The sequence below is a fragment of the Bombus pyrosoma genome, linkage group LG10 (genome assembly GCF_014825855.1).
Source record: "Bombus pyrosoma isolate SC7728 linkage group LG10, ASM1482585v1, whole genome shotgun sequence".
NCBI lineage: Eukaryota > Metazoa > Arthropoda > Insecta > Hymenoptera > Apidae > Bombus > Bombus pyrosoma.
The window spans coordinates 12,941,678-12,965,988 of NC_057779.1; the positions used below are offsets into that span (position 1 = coordinate 12,941,678).

The window sequence follows — 24,311 nt, forward strand, 5'->3', positions numbered from 1 at the left end:
TCAAAACATTTTAAGTTCACCATTCATATTGCAAAAATTATTATTTATCTTTACCAGAATGGAAATAGTTGTAATATTACAAAAAAAGAACTTTTTTCTAATTTTACACTTTCCGTTTTAATAATTTAAAATTCGATAAAATAATTTATATTGCTACATATGTATATAATTTAACAATATGATGTGTTGTAGATTAAAACTAAATTAACAATTCATATTTAATCAGCAAGTAAATATGAAATTTTCCCTGTCTGAAATGAGTATAAAATCTTAAGAATTTCCATTCTACAAGATGCCATCTATTAACTGCATGTTCATTTTGTTCGTGGGTGTGAAATGCTACTTTTCATTTCGTGAGTTATGTTATGTTGTAAATAATGATAATTTTCCTATATAAATTTATCATTATCTGCGAGATGATTAATTATTACATAGTTAGTGGTTAACTTTATGTAATCGTATAAAAATGTACAAACTTTTAATAACACGAGTTGCGGAACGAATGTCTCCACATGGTGTTTTCTTCATACCGAAGCAAGTAATAATGATGCAGCGATCAATGCATCTATGCTCTTTCTGTAACTTTTACCACGGAAATATATCAAAATGTACGTTTACACTGTATATAATTCAGTTTTATGAATAATTTATATATATAAATATTTTATTACTTTTTGCCTGCCGGCTATAAAATGAGATTGAAGTAATTTTTATATGTACATATTTTAGGGTTTGTGTCATTTAAAGTTTTAATTTTTGAGATTATTAAGTTATTACATGATCAAGTTATAGTATAATATTTTAGAATATTTATCAATTATAATTTCATTATTAAAACGTTATGTAATTTTTATTATTTTCCCGTTTCAATGATATTTACATAATAAACGTAATTAACCTGAAAAATCTCACGCTGCTTTTCGCACATGATTGTGTCTCTATTAGACCTAAGCGTTTTATGAAATTTTATTATGATAGATATAGAAAAATTCTTAATGTGTTACTTAACATAATAAATTTATCATTAGCACATCGTTTTCTGCGAAAGTTGATTTTAAGATAGCCACTTTGAGCGCTGTTATTTGATATGACATATTTACGGTGGCGGGCAAAAAAAAGTTTAAAATTCATACTTGTGTACAATAGGTATATTACGTTAATAATAACTTTGCATTAAATATTTTTTACCATATTGATAACAGTCATCTCTTATATAGACAAACACCATCATGCATAAGTATTTGAACACTTCCAAATTATTATAAATATATAAAATATATTTCAAATAGAACTCTTTATACTAATTTTTGCTTTTGATCTTACCTCAGACTACCATATATGGTTATTAGATGTAAAAAAGATAGTTGATATTAATTAGTATAAATAAAAATGTATCAATTAAAGATGGCTAAGAATTGCTTGTGCATTAATACCTAAGTTAAATGACTTTAAGTATATCTGTTCAATGTTGAGATCTTAAAATGATTGGAGTATGTATTTGCAGCCACATTTTAAAAGTTTATATAGATTTTATAAAATGCCAGCTGTTTATTAAAAATGAATATGAAACTTGATTGACAGATATATTCTTTGTTTCAATATCAATTTAGCAGAACATTTGATCCCAATTATGGCAAGAAGTAAAGAAATAACAGTAGAGAAACAATCTTCTGTCATAATATTGAAAATATAATCAGAATATCAATGTTTTAATTAGACTACATTAAGTGTTTAAGTACTTATATATGGTAGTGTATATATTATATCTATTTATAGCTGTTTTTGTCAAAAATAATTGTATTTTCTAAAAATATGGTGTTTTGTGTACTGATTATCCATTAAACTTTCTTTTGTTCTTTATTGTAACAATCGAAGCCTGAACTACAAGCTATAAAGCACTTAAGAAAATTTGCATGTCATTTGGAAATGATTTTCCTAACAAATATATAATATATAGTAGTTTCAAAAATTGAAATCAGGAAATGAAATGCTTAAAAACAAACTGCATGTATTATCTTGTAGTAGCATGAATAACGATTTGTAGAAAGATTATCAATGTAAAATCAAATAGTATTCAGGACGTTTGTTATGAAGTTTCATAATAAAGGTACACAAAAAATTTTATTTATATAAAGTAAATATATTAGGGGATTTAACTCATAATGCAAAGCAATGTAAAAATTAAGTGAAAATCATTTTGATAAGTAATTTTAAAACTTAGTTGGGAAACTAATATAATTTTTTATTGGAATTATCTGTTTTTAACAGTGCGACTTATATGACTAAGAAAATATATGTATAATTGGAAATAATATATATAGGAATAATATAATAAACAAGGAGTCCTAGAGTTTGACAGTTTAATTTTGTCAGCGTATTGTATATTGTGACAACTAGTAAAAAATATCATATACAAATAAGTCATTAAAACCTTTTTTAAAAAATTACAAGTATAAAAATAAGAAATTTGTTATAATAAGTATTTGACATAATAAATTTATTTATTAACAAATAGATATTATCTTAAATGTATGTCATTTAATGTTTAACGTAAATATGTACTATATGTATAATATATTAGATATGAATTTGGTGTTTCACATTCACATACATTTTTTAATTATTCATGTTTACAAGCTTATAACTGTAATGTACATTCATTTTATTTATAGCTATCAAATATCAGCAAGTTCGTATTTATGGTACAACAACAGTAAATATATTGGGTCATTCACCAATAAAGAAAGAAATGAAGAAAAGAACAAAAAAATATGCTGAATTATTAGCAGGTAAAATTTGATATTACATTTACATAAATGTGTTTCACATATTGACATAAATTATTCTGCAATATTGTACCTTTTTATTATAGTAACAAATAAAACAGCAAGTACTAAGAGGACTGAAATAGAAAAGTTAAAAGCATCTGATTTATCCATACTTGTTGATAATCCTGACATCACTACAGATAATTTATGTGAAAGTAAAGATGTTTTTATACTTAATCAACTCTTCGATTCAAAATATATGAATGAAAATTATCATGATTTTTGCAATGCTGAAACTTATTTAAATATTGTAAGTTACAGTAATTTATTCCTAATTGATTGTGTTAAATTATTTTCTTTACTTTAAATATTAAAATATTAAACAGAATATTAAACATAATTATTTAGAAATTAAAGTATATGTAAATTTGGATCTCAATAAAAAGAATAAGTTGTTATTTTTATAAAAAGTTTAGTTCATAAATAATAATTCATTTTTGTAAATAAAAATATTAATCCATAGTGTCAAGCACAATATTATTGTGATATACCAGAAATCAGTTTTTCTAAATTAAAACTTAAAAAATATTCTACAGTTGAAAATTGAATTTTTAAAAGATTCTTCAAACATAATGTTACATTATTTAAGTATTTTTAACATAACAAGATTATATATTTATTTACTTTATAACTCATTAATAGGAAAATAATGTAGATATAGTTACTAAAAATGAAATGAAAGATAATTTGAATATTGGTAACAAAATCAAGAATAATATGCCTCAAAAAGATTCTACATTTCATTCTATTAAAAAGACCAAATTGAAAGAAGATCAGAAGTTGGAGAATGTGTTAGAGTTAAGCATGTATGTATTATAAGAATGAAATTGTGATTTTGGAATATTTGTTTTCATATTATATCATCAATTTAATAGCTCTATTTTTATCAATATCTTTCCTTTGTGATTTTGTACATGTGCAGAGTCATGCAACATGTAGATTATTACTTATTAAAGCCATTACTAAACATTACAACACATTACAAACAATATAATATGAGATTTTCTTGGTTTATTATAAAATTTAATTTTTGTTACTGTACTAAGCTTTATAATTATCATTTTATTTTGAAAATGATCATATTGGAATTGTCTTGAGCAGAAATATAAACAATTTTTAATAATATAACATTTTCATGATATATTTTTCTGTTTTAATTCTTACTTTAACTTTTGTTGAATATTGTAACTTTATAAAATATTTATTATTATTATTTACTAAATTTTGTTTTGCACATATAATTAGTATTGTATTATTTTGTAACTTTAATTAATAATAATTTTTACTAACAAAACTGTTTCTCTTAGAGGTAATGCACAAAAGAAGATGAAAATATATAAAACTAAAAACAAGTATGGAGTAAAAAATTATGTTGAATGTTTATTAGCACATATACAAGTTTATTTAAGTTGTGGATTGTTAAACAGAGCAAACAAAACCTTAATGAAATATAGGAAATATGTTAAAAATAATTTGGAATGTAATGAAAATATTAAGCTTTACAATATTCTTTTGGAAGCTTATGCTTCCAGAAGAAAAATAGAGAAAGTTTTAGAGTTATATGATATGATAAAAAATGATTCTTTAACACCAACATCCCAAACTTATGCATATATATTTGATGTTTTGGGAAGTGAGACTGTAAATACAAAACAAATTGGTAATTATATATACATATTTTATTGCATATAAATTTTTAATATGATTGAACCTGCATGTATAAAGGAAAATATACTATAATAATTTATTTCGTTTGCAGAATTACTCAAAAAATTAAGTGTTGAAATGAATACTTACAATATATCTTTCGATGATATCTTTAGTAAGTCATACTTTACTATTGACCAGGGAGAAAATATATTAAAGGCAATTAGGATATTAATACCAGACTTTGAACCAGCATACACTACATTAAATAGAAACTATAGATGTAAACTTATGAGAGAAATTCCAATGGAAAGTAACTATGAAAGTCCAGCAAAAGGACTATTTACAATAGAAGAACTAAAAGATTTGTTAGAAATACAGTTTCAAAATGAATTAGCAATTAAAACACAGATACCAAGTATTAAATCATGCAAGGAAAATATAAACACTGATGTGGTAAAATATTATTATGCAACATTCTATTGCTTAATATTTCAAATATATATTAATTTTTATACTTAAAAATTACACTTGCTTTTGTAAATACAAATGCTTTTTATAAATCTTCAAGATTTGATATAGTACTAATGGTTTCTTTATCTTATATCAGAAAACAAAAATTATGGAACTAGAAAATTATTGGAAAGATGCAGCATTGGCAGCTTTTGAAAGGAATTTGAAGTGCTTAAAACAAAAGGAGAGTCAATTTCATAATGCTCTAATGGTTTTGTATCCATTTTTAGAAGTTTTGGATAAAAAATACTACATAGATGCTATATTACGTGAAATTAGACAATTAGCTGCAGGATCAGAAACTTTTAGTTCATCTCTTAAATCATTATACATTACATTGGGAAAATACATTTATAGGAAGTATGAGGTATGAAACTATTTATATAAATTATATTTATACATTTGTTGGTAAAATATTTGTGTACTTTGTCATTATAATTTTCATGTGCATACACTCAATTTTTATAATTTTAATTTATAGATTGAAATAAAGAAACAAAATGGAGTGTTAGATAAAATAGCTAATATTTATTCAAAATACCTTCAATGGTACTTATATCCTGAAAAAATGCCACATTTAAATAATATGAATAATCGTACTGTATGGAAACATTTTGAGTATAAGGAAACAAAATATGGTACACCTTTAAATTTTACCTCTTTAAATTGGCCTATGGATGTAATAATAAATATTGGCAAGTTTTTGTATCATATTATCTTGAATGATATTATGCTTAAACCTGAAATTCTAAAAGGACAAGATTTAAAATATTCTATCCCTGCATTTTATACATTGTTTAGGAACAAAGGAAATTATTTATCAGAACAGGTTTGTATGGAATATTATTAATTAAATATTGGAATATTCAAAGTTTTATAGTACCCAATATTTTCAGCTAGTTTTATTGGGAAGGTTATTGAACTCATTAATATCTGAGAGCTTTAGAGAAAAAATTAAATATTATTTAAATATTTTTAATACATAAAATTTATTTTTATATTACAGATTAAACCACATCCTTTAGTATCAAAATTATATAGAAAGATACATTTAGAAACATTAACATTTGAATCACATTTTCTACCTTCTTATAGTCCACCAAGTCCATGGATTTCAATATATTTAGGAGGGTATCTTATAACAAAAACTGATTTTATAAGAACCTCAAATGATTTTGTAAGCTTGTAATTTTTATTTATTTTTTATGTATATATATATATATATATATATTATACAACAATATATATATATTATCTTCAACATTATACTGTATAAGAGAAATGTATACTATTTATATTTTTTATTTAGACTGGTTTATGGGATAAATTTGAAAATACAGAACCAGAACAGTTATTTCCTATATTTGATTCATTGAATCAGCTTAGTTCTATTCCATGGAAAGTTAATACTGCTATACTCGATATTGCAATTAAGGTAATTCTGATATTAGAATTGTCTAATAGCTCTTATTGATAATGAATACAAATTATAATTATTATAAATAATTTCCATTTGTATGTGTTTCTTAATTAGATTTTTCAAGATGGCGGTTCTGTAGAATTAAATATTCCTCAATCAGTTTCTGTACTAACTCCACCAAGTCCAATAAGTAAAGATGCTACTGTTGAAGAGAAACAAAAAGCAGCAATAGCAATAGCTCAATATAATCAAAGGAAGTATGATATGTATTCGTTGTGGTGTGATATTCTTTATAAGTTATCCATCGCCAATCATGTATGTTTTTTTATCCTTTCAAATATATTAATTTTGTATTAATAAGCAAATCACTGTTAAATTAGATATGAAGTATATATTAGACTATTTTTTAATTCCTTTATAACTCTTATAACTAAATACATAATTTTATATATTTATACCATTCTATATAGTGAATTCTTTATTTTTTTAAAGTTTAGGAACAGAATATTTTGGCTCCCACATAATTTGGATTTTAGAGGAAGAGTTTACCCAGTACCTCCTTATTTAAATCATTTATCATCTGATTTGGGCCGGTCTTTACTTTTATTTGGAAAGGGAAAACCTTTAGGTCCAAATGGATTAGATTGGTTGAAATTACATGTTATTAATTTAACTAACTTTAAGAAAGGACTTTCTGTTAAAGAACGGCTTGAATATGCAAATCAGAATATGGATAATATACTTGACAGTGCTACTAAACCTTTAACAGTAAGTTTTTATTTAAAAAAAAGGATTGTTTTTTATTTTAGTATATTAAAGGACAAGATGAAATGGCTACATAAGAAATTCATAATTGCATGTTTATATTAAATAAACCTACACAATTTTTTAAAATTAGGATACTTGAAATAATTTAAATAAATAGAACTGGTATTCATATTGTAAAGGGTAAAATGTGGTGGAAACAATCAGAGGAACCATGGCAAACTTTAGCTGGGTGCATGGAAATAGCAAATGCATTAAAAGCACCAAATGTAGAAGAATATGTATCTACGTTTCCAGTACATCAAGATGGCAGTTGTAATGGACTTCAGCATTATGCAGCACTTGGTAAAGATAAAATTGGTGCGGAAAGTGTTAATTTACATCCATTTGATATCCCAAAAGATGTATATTCTGAAGTTGTGTCAATTGTAAGTTTACTGTATTACACAAAATTGTAGGTTGCAATATGTATACGTAAATATTTTCGGAAAGAAAAATATTCAGTTACATTTTAGATTGAAACACAACGACAAATTGATGCAAAAAATAATGTTAAAATTGCACAAATATTGGAAGGATATGTAAAACGAAAAGTTATAAAGCAAACTGTGATGACAACAGTATATGGTGTAACAAAATATGGTGCAAAACTTCAAATAACAAAACAGTTAGAAGGTAAATTTCATTTTTCAATGTATGTAGAATATTTGGACAAAAGAGAAAAGATTTAAGGTATATTGTTATGAACCAAAAAGAAATGAAAATTTATTTTAATATTCGTATTTTGTATAGATATAGAAAACTTTCCAAAGGAATATATTTGGCCTGCTAGTATATATTTAACTGAAAGCACATTTCACAGTTTAAGAAAAATGTTTAAAAGTGCAAGAGAAATCCAAGATTGGTTCACAGAATGTGCTCGAATTATTTCTTCTATTTGTTGTGAAAATGTGGAGTGGGTTACCCCATTAGGTCTTCCTATTGTACAACCTTATATGAAACAAAAATCTTCAAAAGTCTGTATTGATGATAATAGGTTAGTACAAGTATATAATTTTGTAAATACATCAAATTACTTTTAGTATCTAATATTGTAATGTTCAAAAGTAAAATTTTTGGAAATGTTTATAGGAAACCTGATAGCATAAAACAACGAAATGCATTTGCACCAAACTTTATACACTCTCTAGATTCCACTCACATGATGCTTACTGGGCTAAATTGTAATAAAAATAATATTACTTTTGTCTCAGTACATGATTGTTTTTGGACTCATCCTTGTACTGTAGATGCTATGAACAAAGTAAGTAAACTACTAAGTAAAGTAATTTACTGCACTATCCATACATTTCAATGTTCTTGAATATAATACATAGTATAAGTCTAATAATACTCCAACAGTCCACAATATATAAAGTAAGTAAACTATAAACAAATATAAAATGAATATAAATTGGATATTCAAACGTTTTTCATATTTTCTTATAGATACATAATTATTTTTTATAGATATGCAGAGAACAATTTGTTACTCTTCATTCTGAACCCATCCTTGAAGATTTAGCTATATTTTTTGTGAAACGATATTTACCAATTTATGAGTAAGTAATGTTTACAAAAATATATATTTCTAGTAAAAAATATAGATTCATAATTTACAATGCAATACAATGTAAATTAATGTACTGACAGTATTATATTTAAATATTATATAATGTTAATCTAATAAAACGTATATTTTAATTTGAGTATAATATAATTTCAGACAATTAAAGCGTAAAAATAAGCCTAACATTGAAGAAATACGCAAATGTTTAACTAAGGTACCATCAAAAGGTACTTTTGATATTAATAAAGTTTTGTCGTCTGTATACTTTTTTAATTAAATTTTTACGAGTCTTAGAACATTTTATGTAAATTAATGGTAAAAATAAATTACTAAAATATAATATAGTTTTTATATCCCTTACTTTACGTGTATTCAATTCGTAATTTATGCCTAAGTCATTATATTTTAATATTCATAAAATAGCTGTTTATTGATTTCAAATGATACATTATGCCAACTGAAATAAATCTATTAAAATAACGATGTTTTACAGATATAGATAGATAGAGATACTTTGGATAAAAATTTCAATATTTAGAATACATATACTTTTGTATACATTTTTTATTTTTTTAAAGTGGTGTTATTTATACAGAGCATTTCTGAAATTATGGTACATGCAGTCGGATGGTGATTCTACATGCAAAGATAAGACGAAAAAGAAAAAAGAACACTTTTTCGTTTAAGACTTCGTTCTCGAGAAAAATGAGTTTGAAAACCCATCAGATATCCGTGTATTAACTGGATGTTTTAAATTATGAATAATTTTCTATATTATTAAATATGGACAATGCCACGATTTGCTTCCTGTTATTATTGTTATTTTATTTCCGCGATATCGATATTACTTTCCTTTATTTTGTATTTAATTTCCATTTTGAATGATTTTATAAATAAGAATAAGATTAGTACTTTTTAAGAATCATTTTATTAATTAGGTACTTAATGGTTTAAAAACTCTTTTTTTTTCATAAGTGAAACTTTAAATGAAAAAACGTTTTTCTTCGATTTATTTTTGTATGTAGAAACACCACGTTTGTATATTTAACCTGTACATATTTATATTTATAATTCGTATAAAATTTAAAATAAATAAATTTAAAATACAAATATCATACTTTTAAAGTAGTGTTGTGAAATAAGTGATTTCTAAACTTATATCACATTTGGATAAAATCTTTCGTTTTTTTTTAAGATTATGAAATATAGGAATATTATAGGTATGGTTGCCATCCACAATATAAACGACAAAGATTCATAGGATCATGGGCTTCTTGTATAAGTCTTTCAACTTGACCAGATACACTAGATGCTAATCCTTCTTCAGTGCCTTGTAGTTTTTGCTCTATTCTCAAAAGAGCTCTTTCTGCTGTCTTATTAGTTGCTCTAGAACCTATCAATAATAAATATTTTTAAAATATTTTTCGGTAGTACTAATATGATGCAATGAATATATAACATATTATATTACATTATTCATATATTTTCAATAAAATATTAAATTTCATTCGTAGAATATTATTAATTTATGTGATTAATATAAAAAGTATAATACAAGAAAGGAAAGTATGAAAGCATAAATTATATTTACACTGATTATTTTCGACTAATTTTGATGAAGTTCCGCTTTGAATGTTACGTGCTTCAGCGGGCGTTATAGTCCATTTAAATAATGGATCATATAAAAGAACTTGAAGTAATGTTATAATTATTTGTCTTTGATCACGTAATACGGTTAATGTTTTCTCACAGCAATGTCTCATTGTTCCCTCTACTCCAGATACGCCCATACCGTCTTCAATATTTCGTGTAAGTCGAAATGGAATGGTTTCAGGAACTGGTAATACCTTTCCTTGTTCAAATGCTATGCCTATTATATTCAATAACAAAAAAATTGAAGTATCCATAAATTACATTATTAACCCTTTGCACTCGAGAGGCGACTTTCAGTCACCACGGCATTCCGTGCTGCAACTCCAGTGGCGAGAGAGAGGCGATAGTCCCTGTTTATGCTAGATTTCGACATCTCCAATTGATGAGGGTGCAATATTGGTTCGTAAATTGGTTCCTTAGCTCTTTGTGTTCTTTGTTAGGAAGTGTAAAGTGTTAGATTTTAAAATGGAGATAAAATATTTAATCCTATATCCCTCCGAAACTATCGTTCAACTATGGTATTGAAATAACGTCTCCAACGTTAGTTCGGATTCGACGATCATGGTAAAAGTATTATAGTTTAGAAACCTTAAAAAAGTGGTTTTTGGAAGTGAAATTAGCTCAAATGAAGATGAACTTGATTTTGAACTGTTGAAAAATGAGATTAATTATATCAAGAATGCATCTTGGTGAATGCTTTATAAGTTATCGTACAAAAATACAGAAATTAATATTACAAAATAATATTTTCAAAGATGTAAATATAGATAAATTATTAGAATATGTTTTTGTAAATTAATTTGTATATGAAATCATTTTACACTAGCTGTAAGACACGCGTCACGTATATGCTAAATCACCCGGAGTAGCTGCTACGCCCGGCCGAAAAAGTCCTCGAGTGCAAAGAGTTAATAATAGTACTAATAATACAATGTTGCTAATATTACTACTAGTTTAAAAAATTACGTAATCATATTTACCAAAATCAATATGAATTACTTCAGCAGTTATTTGATCAATTAAGATATTACTTAAATGTCTATCTCCTAATCCTAAAATATATCCTGCCATTGATGTTGTTGCTATACTGTGAAAATATAGTAAGTATAATTTAATGAATATAATAAATTCAAGAGTAATTACTATACAAAAATATTATTACCTGCGTGTATATGCTAATCTGCGTTCAAACCACGTTTCAGGTGATGGATATCTTTCAATAAAAAAGTGATGCATCACTGGATGCATATGTGCACAACAATCCATAAATACTTTCAACTTTACATTAGTCGATGATTTTCCCACTGCCTAGAAATAAAATTTACATTATATTTCCATACTATAATATTCTATATACTGTCTATATTATGTCTATATGTTCTATATATAGTCATTATAAAATTCATACTGCAAATAATAATCAAAATAAAAACAATACATATTGGTTGTAAAATTAAATCTTATTTGAATAGAATCTTACTGCTAGTTTGTCTCTACAATAATTTGCTTTATAATCCTTTGGATAGTATTTCTCGTGAAGTCCTTGAATAGTACCTGAACCTACCAATATAGTTACGATAGGTATTGTTTTATCACACCATTCAAGTATTCCTGATCTTTGTGTTAATGGCACAACCTAGAAAAATAATAGAAAAAACATAAGTATAAGACATATAAGATTATAATTATATTAACATATAAAATAGATATTTAATATGTCTAAAATAATTTGTATCACTAATTAATCATATATTAATATTAAAGAAACGTGTTTGCTTAAATAATTAATTTTAGTTAATATTAATCAATTTAGGAAAAGATAAAGGGGATGCTGCAAGAGTAATTAATTGAAATACAGAAGTAGGAAAGGAGTAGAAGAAAATGATAAAAAGAAAAAAGGGAAGCTCTTATTCTGGAATGTGGCAGGAGTGGAGAGAAAAGATAAGGATTTTTAAAGATATGCCAAAAAATTTGTTTTTATAGGGTCAGCAGAGACATAGGAGAACAAAAGCTGATAAAGAATACAGGACATATTATCTAAGGGATTTGATTCGGAAAGGAAGAATTTATTGAAAAATGGAAGTCAGAGGTGTAAAAGGGTGAGTTAGTTAGTTTAATGTAAGTTAAGTCCATCTCATGGCCGGTGATACTGAAAAACGTTAAATAAATAAGAAAAATAATAGTAATTAATTTAATGATGACAAATTCTTGAAATATAAATAATTTGTTAATATTACCTTGTAAGTTCTAATTGTTAATTTTCTACGTTTAGTATCTTTATGAGATTTTAACAATATATTCATTACATTAAACACTTGTTGCATTACAGCATCTTGTCGTAAATCATCTCTTCCCTAAAAGTATATTTAAATAATTAAAAATATATAGTATTCTTTCTCTCTCTCTCTCTCTCTCTCTCTCTCTCTCTCTGTCTTTCGATAGTATCAAAAATAAATGTTTTTTTATCCAATATTGAACATATTATGTAATGCACTTAATAATATACCTTTATTAATTCATGTCTATATATGCCATCTGTACCAATACAAGTTAATTTTTTTGGAGTATTTATACCTCCAACAGTTTCATATGATTCTGTATATTTAGCAATGCCAATCACATTGTTATAATTTCTGGATGGTCGTACATCAATTGTTAACGTTAGCACAAATATGTTTTCAAAATTTTTAATCTTTAAAATTTTTTGATTTCTTGGTATTTTAATTTCATAACCCGCTAGAAATGGAAATTCTGTGATGAAGTATTCTAGAATTAGAACTAAGTTTAAGATGTACTATTACACATGTCTGTTTATATGTATTGATATATATGTAATTATATTTTCATTAAAAATACAATAATATATCTACTTACATTTATTTGAGGTAGTTGAAAGATTAGCCAACATAACTAAAGCATGTGATAACTTTTCCATTTCTTGTATAATTAAATTTATATCTGATTCTTTTATTTCTTGTAACAATTTTTGTGTTCCAAGAACTCTTGGTTCTAGTGTTCTACTTTTTCTAGCTGTATTATAATCATAATCACCATATAAATTTTTTAATGCTAACAGAACTGGTAATGTATGATGTGGATGTTCTAAAGCACAACGTTGCATAATGTTATATATTTTTTCAGAAAACTCATTAAATTCATCATTCATATGCGCAGCTAATTGTGGTACAAGTGGAATAAATTTGAAAGATGGTAATCTGTTAAGATTTTCTTGCAATAAATCATTAACTTCCTTTTGATGTATATTGTCTAACCAAAGCGCAATTATTCTAAATATTAACAAATTATAATTTTCGCTGTGCTGTAGTGCTATTAAATAATACCTGTATAAAGCAATATAATAATGTTTATTTATAGATATTAAGTAAGATAATATCAATTTTAACATAATTAATATATATTAAAATATATTAATAGTAAATAAAATATAAATATACTTTATTGATATGTGAAAAACAGAAATTATGGAGCTCTTTTATGAACTTTGTAAAAATATGGAACTTACTTTAACGCTAAAATCAAATAATTATCTTTTTCTTTTTGTATATGTTCCAATTCTGCAACATCATTCGTATTTTGTCTTTGGTTTAAAATCATTACACTTCTAATATCTTTATCTTCACTAATTGAATGTTTATTAATTCCTTTATAGGAATATGTAATACATTCTTTTAGATTTTCAAACTGAGGAGATTTCATATATGAACTAATTTGCTGATACTGATTATCAGCAAAACGAGCTAAAGCTACTTGTGTATCATGTAAATCTTTAATTGTATCAGTATTTTGTGTACTAATTGATGTGTTTATATCTATAGATTTTAAATAATATTTTTCTATCACAGTCTGAAAGATAATAAATAACAATATACATTATTTCTTTATTATCTATGTATATGTATATAATTTATTGCAGTGAGAGATGTAAGATATTGTAGTGAAATAAAATATTGTATTAATGGTTAGTATATCTATAATAAATAATAATAAAATAGATAAAGCTGATAATAAGGTACTAAGTAACCTTAAAAATTTCATACTTTAATTTACTTTTATTTAATGATACATACCTGGGGATTTTCTGATTTTGTTTCAGCCATCCAATCTCCATAAACTCTTAATATTTGTGCTCGTAATTTTGCATCTAAAGTTTCTTTTTGCATTAAGTTACGTAAAAGAAATCGTCCAACATCTAAATCTTTCCTAACTAGTGCTAATAAGGATTCTTGATAAAGTAATTGATCTTGAATTTTTGATGGTATATCCTTTTGTTTTATTAAGATATCTTCATAAAAAAATTAAAATATGAATAAAATATATATATTTTATAATTGAATACTTAATCTAATGTTATAATAATCTTAATTATTATTATTAATCTTATTATTACCTAATGAACGTGTAGCAATATGCAAATTGTCTTTATCTGCTGCTATTTTTGATATTTGCAAATATGTATTGAAGAGTGCACTTTTAATATTTGCGTTATTGATTAAAGTATCATTTATTTGAAACATAACAGTTCTTTGAGTTAAAATGGGTTCAATATATTGAAATTCATTAAAATTTGCAATATCCTGCTGTTGCCATTTATGTAAGATTTTTTCATATTCGCCTTGTTTAGCAAAGCTTAACTCTTCAATTTCATTAATTAATTGCAATTGCATTAACTTTTCATATATAATTTTACTACTTTCTAAAAATAATCAATTGTTAAATAGATAATACTTTTTCAAAGTCAGAAAGTTTAATAATTCTTACCTAGATTAATGTTCTTAAGTGCTTTGATAATATTTATGCGAGCATTTTGAATTGCATTCTGTATAGCTGTCTCATTACCTTCATGAAAATATTTTAATGCTTCATAATGATAAAAGTGATAATCATGTTCAGTTATTTCTAATTTTAAATTACAGTTATTTTGTGAATATAAAGCTTGATTTGTCTCACAAATATTCCAATTGCTAAGTCGCCAAGCACATTCATACTGAATGTCTTTATCTATTTTTACACCATTATTTGACATGGTAGATATAAAATTACTAAGTAAATAATGAAGACCAGACTGATATAATCCATTTGCCATTTCTGAAATGTATAATACATTACATATAATTTAAAGTTAGTATAATGAAAATATAATTTTCTTTTTAATAAATTATAATTTATTGAAACTTTATGATCATTATAAATAAATTTTGTATACTTTAAAATAACAAATTTCTAATTAATATAAACATATAACAATTTTAAAATATTTTGTTTTATATATACATAGTTTTAATGTCACATAAACTGCGAGGTGTTAAAATCTTGTTAATAAATGTTGTGCTAAAATTAATTTAAAATTATAAGCTCTCAAATAAATATGTAATTTTGTAATACTCACCTTTAATTACTGACATATTCCCAGAAGAAAGTTCAACGTCTTGTGCGGGCATTACTTTATCCCATTTATTGGTATGTATATAATGTTGAATACGAGTAGAATGATCATGTAAATGTGAAGAACCAGTGCCATTAATTGCATCAAAATCACCTATCTTAGCGTAAGAATCTCTAAGTATATTTTGTATCACTTTCCCTTGTTCAGCTGATTTTTCATAGACATAATCAATTTTTGAGATATTAGTAAAGTTATTATAATCATTTAAAATAGTTTCACAAGACATTTCTGCATATAATATTGCAGTAAAAAATGCTGAACAATATTTGGCAGCTTTTGCAATACATATATAATTAAATTCTAAATCACTGTTTGGAACTTGCATTCTAATATAGTTCACAATATTCAACATACAACGTACAATACAATGATCACAATTTGTAAATTTATGTGAAGGAATGCTTGTTTTTATTGTAAAATCAAAATGATATTCAAAAAATGTATTGATACACAAAGATATGGTACTCATAAACCGCTTATCTATATGAATTATCAAAAAAATAATTCTTGGTAAAATTATTTCACAAAAATCAGTACTTAATTTACAAATGGGGATTAAATTTTCAGAATAAAATCCTGTAAAACACTCTAAAACATTACATGTTAATACTATAATCCAACTAGCATATGAACCATCGGATTGAGTTGTCCAAAAGGTATTATCTGATTTTATAATATCATTAATTTTTGTGTAGTTTATAGCAATGTTGCTCATTTTTGAGTTTCTGTTCTTTATAAATGGCTGAATATAATTTAAAGGTAATACTGCCTGTGATTCATCCAAAACAGTTTTTAGATTGTTCATGTATTCAATATCTAACAACTTTTGCCCCCAAGAAGATGAAAGTACAACATCCAATATATTAGCACTAATTTTTCGAAACTCAATATCACTTTGAAATAAAAATTGTACCATTGTTATCATTATTTTATATGATAATATTTCTATTAAATCAGAAGATTCTTTAACATGACTTTTCTCAAAATATATCATTGATGTCAAGTCAGTTGGTCCTAATTCGCCTAAACATTTTACAGCTTCAATTGAAACATTTATATCAGATGATGCTGTTAATTTTATGAGTTTGTATATCAATCGATGCAATATGCTTGAAGTACAATCTTCAAAAAAACCATGAAATGTTTCAAGTTTATCAAACAGTTCTCGTAATTCTTCTTTTCTTGTAGATAATTGTATTCGTAAATGAGCAATATCTTCTATGCTGTAATGTATATCTTTATCAGTCACTGTACACAAAAAATGTTTTACTTCTTGTTCCAAACTATAAATTTCCTTTGCTTTATATTTCAAATCATTATGTATCTTTCGTATTTTCAAAAATATAGGAACATTTGGAAATGAATTTAATTTCTCTATTGCATCAGATAATATTTCCTTTTGATCAATTATTAAAAACTGAAGTATTTCTAGAGCTATAGGTATCTTCCCTGCTTGTGCTATAGGAATTAAAGTTATGACAGTGAAATTCAAAATTTCTTTGATTCCTTCAACTCTTACACACAAAACATGTTTTATAAATTTGTAAAAATATTTACATCCTAGTTTACAAAGAGTATCGTCAAATAATTTAATTATGTGAAGTAAACTGTAACCAATATCTTTTATGATATACATAGACAACATATTGAAATATTCTTCTTTCAATTCTTTAATAATCAATGAACAAAAAAATATGTACTGATGAAAAGCTTTTATTTTATGTTCCTCAAATTTCTTTTTATAGATATTATTAATTAAATGTGATAATATTTTTTGTAATACTCTTGGGCAATTATAAACTAAAAAGTATTGTATAGACATTTTTGGTATAATAAAGTTTTCTTCTATGTACTTTAAACAAATAAGCATTGTTTTGTTTTTAAAATGAGGAGGATCTGATATTGCAAACGATATTCTTTCTCCTAATATTTCTTCAAGGTAATCTTCATCGTGTAATCTTTCAATAAGAAATATTAATATTTCTTCAAATTTTTCTTTAAACAAGTTAGAGAACTTCCTTATTTCAGCAAATTCATCTTGATTTGATTTTAATTTATAAAATATTTTTCCTACTAATGTTTTTGATCTATTTCCATTATTTTCATTAATGCAATATAATAGCCATGATACAATTTGTGGAAAAATATTTTCAATGAGTTGTTTAAATGATAAGTTAATATAATTGCAAAAGGAAATGACACTAGAAAGTTCTAGATTTTGAAATTTAATAAATGCTATTGTATTACTATATATTTTATAAAATTGTTCTTCTGATTTACATTGTGTTAAACTCCAAGGAAATAATTGTGATGAATATTTTGAATTAAACCAGTATGTCATTAAATAACTTAAATTTTCTTCTATGATGTTTGAATAATTGATTTGATTTGCCATAATACTTATTGATTTTGGAATTATTTGACTTTCTATCTTTTTGTCAATGCTAAACCGTAACATTGTTAATAATGCACGACACTGAAATGTTCCATTGGTAGATATTATAGCAGCAAGCATTAGTGAAATACTTGCTGTTGTAATTTCCTTCTCGTCTGTTTTTATTTTGTCATTTGTTTCATTGTTAATGGCTAATTTATTTATTGACTTTTCTATTTTTGTAAATAATGTTTCTTTCCATTCGAAATTAATATTCCTTAAAGAATATATCTTTTGTATACACTTAATTATTTGCACTTGTGCAAGAAATGAATGACTAATAAGGGATGATAAAATTCCTTCAAATATTGGCATTTGGTTCAATGTATGACATGTAATATAACAAAAATGGGAAGGACTAATATAAATAATTTCTGAGAGACATTTAATAAATTCTTTATGAGCAAGGACACCATATCTTTTTTCAGATCGCAGCTTATTAAATTGAGCAATAATATTCATTAAATTATCTAACTTGTAATTGTAAACTAAGGCATAATTAAAGAAATATGGTAAAACATTTAATATATAACGTGTAATTGTTTCATCTTTATAGCATTCGTGATATAATTGCAACAAATTTTTCAATGGTAGTTCATTGTGATTTCTCCATAACTCTTCTTTATCATATTTTGATAGAGATTTTAAAACTGTTATAGCCATCATAAAATCAACTGTATGTGAAAGATCGTACATATCAATTTTAAGCAAGTTATCCATAAGTTTTATTTGAATTTCACATTTTCCTTGTTTTAAGTTCATACAACAGAATAATGCTAAAGCTTTTGTTGTTTGTATTCTTATTGTACCTTTGTCACAAAAGTTACACGGCTTTGTTTGTATGACTTCTCTACCCAAATATTTATGACTATTTAGTCTAGATTCATAGCCATCATAATAATCACGATTAGTTTTATAATCGGAAATTTCATTGTCCTCAATATTCATTAAACTAAATATGTTTTTTAGCATATTCAATGTTGCAGATGTAACAATTATTTTTGCTATATCAGTATCATATGATGTTCCATACAATGTATTAAGTGCTTTTGTTACGTTAAATAGATAATTATATTTGTTTCTTGATGGATTAGTTATTTTTTCCAATGAACTATAAGCAATATCTATATAATTTTTCAATGCTTGTATCAAAGATAAATCTTCGATATTTTTAGATACCATATTCAATTCTCTCATCATTGATAAAACTTTTGCAACAACCGCAATCTTTATTATAATTATATGAAGAGCATTATTTCCATCTTCAATAATAACATGTAAACTGTTTATTAAATAAGTTACAATATCTTCCATAAACAGTACATATCTATTTACTTCTGGCTTTTGTTCTGCATTTTTCATCTTTTCTTTAGTGAATATATTTTTTTTATACTTTAATAACAAATAATAATGTTCAATGTCTTCATAAAATGATTTAGTATTTTGTTCAATTTTTAAACAATCACATATGTCATTAATATCATATTCATTGAATTTTATTTGTTTCTGATGTTTTGACTTTAATGTTATGGCAATAAGTAATAAACACAGTTCATCAATTCTTATCTGTGTTGCCATTTCGTGCCAAGGAATATTTAATATCCATTTTATAAGACATGACCTAACAGAATTTGTATCCATTGCTGGTGAATATACATTTATATTAAATACTTTTATATTAGTAGGCAAAGGCAAATATTCACAGATTACTATTAATGTACGAAGACTCATAATAGACCACTTAATAACATTTGTCAAATATAGCTTTAAAAGTGCATTTGGATTTGTTATTTTATTATGTATTATAAAAAGCTGTGTAAGTTTATGAGTTGATATTTCATTCTGATTTATGTTTAATGATCTAAAACGATAAGTTACTATAGACACACAAACATAAAATCAATATTTTAAAAGAGTGTAAAATAATATAAAATAAATGTATATGACCTAAAATCTGAAATAAATAAATAATACCTTAATAAAATATCCCATATTTGGTCCCAATAAATATTTGAATTTTCTATATCCATTATAGAACATAATTTTTCATTCATTAACAAAACAGCAGCTAGTTCAAATAAATTATTTATGATCTTTTCTTTTTTAAGAGATAATGTGAAAAGATCCACTAAAACTTTTAAAAATGTTGGAAAATCTTCTGATTTTAAACATTCAGGATATTGCTTAAACAATGTTGTTAAGACCTGTATCATGGGCCAAGCTTCTTCTGGATTATTATCAATAAGCATATCAACCGGTCCATTTATTTTGACAGCAATTCGTCTGCGTTTTGCTGGTTGTATATAATCATAATTATTGAATGATGTTTTCTCAGTGATCAAATCTGGATTTTCCATTACTTGTTTAAAAACTAAAACAATTATATTTATTTTTAGATTAATAATTAATAAAATAAATTTATTTTACATATTCTTTATTTTAAAAAAGTTACAAATATATTACCTTCAATTGCAAACCAAAGGAAGCTCTTTGAAAGTATATCAGCTTTAAAATCTTTCAAAATCATTAGATACATACTTTTAAGAGAATTGTACCATTTTCCCCAATCATAAGCATAAGCACCATCACAAGTTTTACACACTCCTTTAGGATGATGAATTTTTACAAAAAATAGTAAAAGTTTATATTTTTCGATAGAACTGTCTAATCTGATTATATTCGGTAAAATATTTTCACTAAAATGACACAGTGTAATTCTATATTCTACAGCAATTTGTTGACATATTGTATATGTAACTTTGTAACTAGATTCAGCTAAAATTTCTTCATTTTTTTCTACATTAAGGAAAATACTTTCTAAAATTGGAAAAAGTTATAGCATGTTTTATTATGATGTTGAATTAATAATTTATATTTATATAAATTAATTAAATTATAAATAATATATAGTTGTTGCTTTTAACATGGAATTTTAGAACAAATTTTAATTAAAAAGATTATTTTAAAAATTTCTTTACATACCTAAAAATAATAGTATTTCTTTTACATTTAAAAATAAATTTGTATGCAAACAACCATGCTCAATGATCATTTGCAATGTATCTAAAACAACTCTTTTACTTGTAGGAGAAGACATATATTTATATAAATTTAAACACATTTTTAACAATTCCTTCCACTGTTCATGTGTCATGTTCACCTGATATATTCTAAATGGTAGTATATAAGAATTTAGCACATTTATATAAGTATCATGATAATATTCGTATATATGTGTCCCTAAAATTTGTAAAATTAAAGGCATTATATCTTCACATTTTAAAAGTGGTACTTTATGACAATTTGCATGTCGAAATGTATCTTTCACAAGTATGCATGTATAATTTCGTTCAGTTATTGCTGCTTTATTAAAAGAATCTTTATTAGCAAGTCTATCTGCTTCCTTGAATAAAAATAAAAATGGTTATAACATCATGTAAAATTACTTCTAACAAATTTCATTTTAATTATATTCCATAGCATAAAAATATATTTACATTTAATACTATCCTATGGACACTATGTATTATATATGACCAATCTACAATACTTTCCTTTGTTCTTTGTTCCTCTGTTCTTTCCTTTGTATTTTTACAAATTTCTAGTATTGCATTTTCATTTTCATATAATTCTAATAATTCCTGAACACACATCTAAAACGAAAATTATAATTTACATTTAGTACAATGAATAGCATTATCCTTCACACAATGAAAGATTATTATTATTGAACAATGTCTAAAACATTAATACTTGTTAATTAATGTAACCTTTCTTGCCTAGAAATTGTCCCAAAATGATAAAGTTTAAAATTCAATGATATAAAACAAACATTAGTACATATGTATACATACCTTTTTACTTGCAACTTTCTTACTATCTGCATTTCTTAATATTTCTTGTACTCTTTCCAAATATCTTGACATTTTTATTCCAATTCTTGATATTTACTTATATTATATTACATACTCCTGACAAGAAAATTCGTTAAGTTACATATGTATGTATATATATAAATTTTATATATACATATATACAACAATTGATAGTACTGACAATACCATATTAGCTATTAAAAGATGTTTAACCGAAATAATACTTCCTTTTCATTCTCAAATAATCAAATCTACGAAACTATCCTTCTACTGGTTACTCTTTGATAAACCTTTTCTAGTAAAAGTACTAGATGAACAATAAGATTCACTAAACTAATTATGTAGAAGATATAACTGTGAATATTCGAATCAAAGTAAACTTATATATAATAGGCATTTTTTTCAAGCATACTTATACAAAATACAAAATAGTTTAATTCTAAAAAGTGTAATGTCATATTTCTATATATGTTGAGAAAATTACTATATACAACGTGACCCGTAATTCAGCTCAAAGACAAAAATCTAGAATGATAATATTGCGCTGGGGGCTCCATTTTTGAGAAAATTGAGTTTTTAAATGTATGAAGTATGAATAAATTTGCTTAATTCCCAGCTAAACAAGAGTAGATAATCAATAGGAAGTTATTCTACATATGAAAATAAGTAGAAATGTAGAATAAAGATTTTTCGTTTGAAGTTTCATTTTCGGAAAAATTAAATTTGAGATTTGCGTAGTATACGTGTACCGGTCTAATTCTTGACTAACATATCCAAAATCTATTTTTTCCAAAACGAAGCCTCAAATTTTGTTTAATTAAATTTTATTCTTCATTTTCAGTTTTTTCGTATGTAGAGTAACCTCCTGTCGATTGTCTATTCCTGTGCAGTCAAGAATTGGTCAAATTCATCCATACTTTACAAATTTCCAAACTTGTTTTTGTCAAAAAACGAAGTCTCCAACGCAATTCTGTTATCCTTGATTTTTATCTCATTTTGAGTCACAGAATCTCCCTGACTCCATCCTGTATATATATGGTACATACATTCTATAATTTTATTAAATAAATATATATTAAGCATGATATTGAATTTAAACGTAATTAATGCAAAAAGGTTATTGAATGCGTAACATTACAAATTATTAATAGCATTATTTTCATATGACTTTTTATTATATGTATTTATATATATTTATCTATACTACAAAAATCGTTTAATGATACAATATCATTATTTAATATGACGTAGTAATAATAAACAGCTGACATACAAATGTTAACAAACTACATGTAACAAGAAGATTTTATTAAATTTATTTAAAAGAATTTTTAAGTATAACATACAAGTATTGAGAAAACATAATGGTAGATATTCATGTATTTACATGATTTGTATTATTCATTTCTTTAAATCTTTAAAAATTGTATTTTTTTTATCTTTACGATTTTAATTAATGATTATATATGTACATTCTCTCATGCAATTTTTTTCGAGAAAATTAGTATATTATAATATATGCGATGAAGAATAAGAATATATGTAATTTAATGTGTTTTAATGTTTAATAATATGGTATGTTTAAATATATATTATATTAAATATAATTATATAAATATGTTTATATAAAATAAATCAACATAAAATAATCAACGTAATATTATCTAAATTCAATGCTTAAATCAATAATTTATATAATTAATAACTACTCTTATTATTATTTATATATATTCAATATTTCTAAAAATTGTAAATATTGCCAAAAAAAATTTTTGCACAACTAAAAAAAATGAGTGAAGATCACATTAAAAATTACAGTTCTTTATACATAGTTAAATTATCTTGCTTAGTACAATATACTTGTAAAGTACAACATACTCAATAAAATTACATTTCTTATAAACTGTCAAAAATAAGATCGAATGTTTTTTCATTTTTAATGTACGTATAATGCATTTTGTTATTTCTTATTCTCAGACCTAAGTAAATAAAAAATATTTTATATATTTCTATATATTTTATATTTTATTTTATATATTTTATATTTTAAATATTTGAAGTGCAATGTGAAAATACCTTTTGTTGAATACATTGAATCAACTA

The 24,311-nt window shown here is 24.5% G+C and overlaps 2 protein-coding genes across 8 annotated transcripts; one reads left to right on the plus strand and one right to left on the minus strand.

Moving 5' to 3' along the window:
• The first annotated feature begins 172 nt into the window (after positions 1-172).
• Positions 173-9,126, plus strand: LOC122572208 (DNA-directed RNA polymerase, mitochondrial). Of its 3 annotated transcripts, XM_043736935.1 has the most exons (18): positions 173-608; positions 2,673-2,789; positions 2,873-3,078; positions 3,471-3,634; positions 4,136-4,488; positions 4,588-4,931; positions 5,086-5,355; positions 5,470-5,817; positions 5,995-6,165; positions 6,298-6,423; positions 6,523-6,723; positions 6,901-7,176; positions 7,356-7,601; positions 7,689-7,848; positions 7,966-8,209; positions 8,305-8,476; positions 8,683-8,774; positions 8,939-9,126. In XM_043736935.1, exons 1-18 carry the CDS (start codon positions 467-469, stop codon positions 9,057-9,059), a joined length of 3,753 nt encoding a protein of 1,250 aa, XP_043592870.1. In that variant the 5' UTR covers positions 173-466; the 3' UTR covers positions 9,060-9,126. The 3 variants fall into 3 exon arrangements, with proteins under 3 accessions (XP_043592870.1, XP_043592871.1, XP_043592873.1); XM_043736936.1 differs by lacking the exons at positions 173-608; positions 2,673-2,789; positions 3,471-3,634 and having other exon boundaries at positions 2,940-3,078; XM_043736938.1 differs by lacking the exons at positions 173-608; positions 2,673-2,789; positions 2,873-3,078 and having other exon boundaries at positions 3,522-3,634; positions 4,138-4,488.
• Positions 9,127-9,328: 202 nt separating this feature from the next.
• Positions 9,329-22,467, minus strand: LOC122572207 (serine-protein kinase ATM). 5 transcript variants are annotated; one of them, XM_043736931.1, is made up of 19 exons: positions 22,395-22,439; positions 22,188-22,304; positions 21,831-21,986; positions 21,316-21,736; positions 20,797-21,150; positions 20,308-20,704; positions 15,843-20,194; positions 15,215-15,541; positions 14,844-15,149; positions 14,524-14,738; positions 13,959-14,299; positions 13,310-13,776; positions 12,942-13,213; positions 12,673-12,789; positions 11,916-12,071; positions 11,598-11,743; positions 11,416-11,522; positions 10,374-10,652; positions 9,329-10,175 (listed from the first exon to the last, which is right to left on the minus strand). In XM_043736931.1, the coding sequence occupies exons 2-19, from the start codon at positions 22,257-22,259 to the stop codon at positions 9,997-9,999; spliced, it is 8,664 nt and encodes a 2,887-aa protein (XP_043592866.1). In that variant the 5' UTR covers positions 22,260-22,304; positions 22,395-22,439; the 3' UTR covers positions 9,329-9,996. The 5 variants fall into 5 exon arrangements, with proteins under 5 accessions (XP_043592866.1, XP_043592867.1, XP_043592865.1 ...); XM_043736932.1 differs by having other exon boundaries at positions 12,942-13,171; positions 22,188-22,467; XM_043736930.1 differs by having other exon boundaries at positions 22,188-22,467.
• Positions 22,468-24,311: the final 1,844 nt, after the last annotated feature.

Bases quoted from the DNA above. Each gene is read 5' to 3' on its own strand.
- LOC122572208 (XM_043736935.1), top strand. From the start codon at position 467: ATGTACAAACTTTTAATAACACGAGTTGCGGAACGAATGTCTCCACAT. The intron at 3,635-4,135 runs GTATGTATTATA...TGTTTCTCTTAG, and splicing joins AATGTGTTAGAGTTAAGCAT to AGGTAATGCACAAAAGAAGA. The intron at 8,210-8,304 runs GTTAGTACAAGT...AAATGTTTATAG, and splicing joins GTCTGTATTGATGATAATAG to GAAACCTGATAGCATAAAAC.
- LOC122572207 (XM_043736930.1), bottom strand. From the start codon at position 22,259: ATGTCAAGATATTTGGAAAGAGTACAAGAAATATTAAGAAATGCAGAT. The intron at 15,150-15,214 runs GTAAGAATTATT...GATTATTTTTAG, and splicing joins ACTTAAGAACATTAATCTAG to AAAGTAGTAAAATTATATAT. The intron at 10,653-11,415 runs GTAAATATGATT...TGAATATAATAG, and splicing joins AGTAATTCATATTGATTTTG to GCATAGCATTTGAACAAGGA.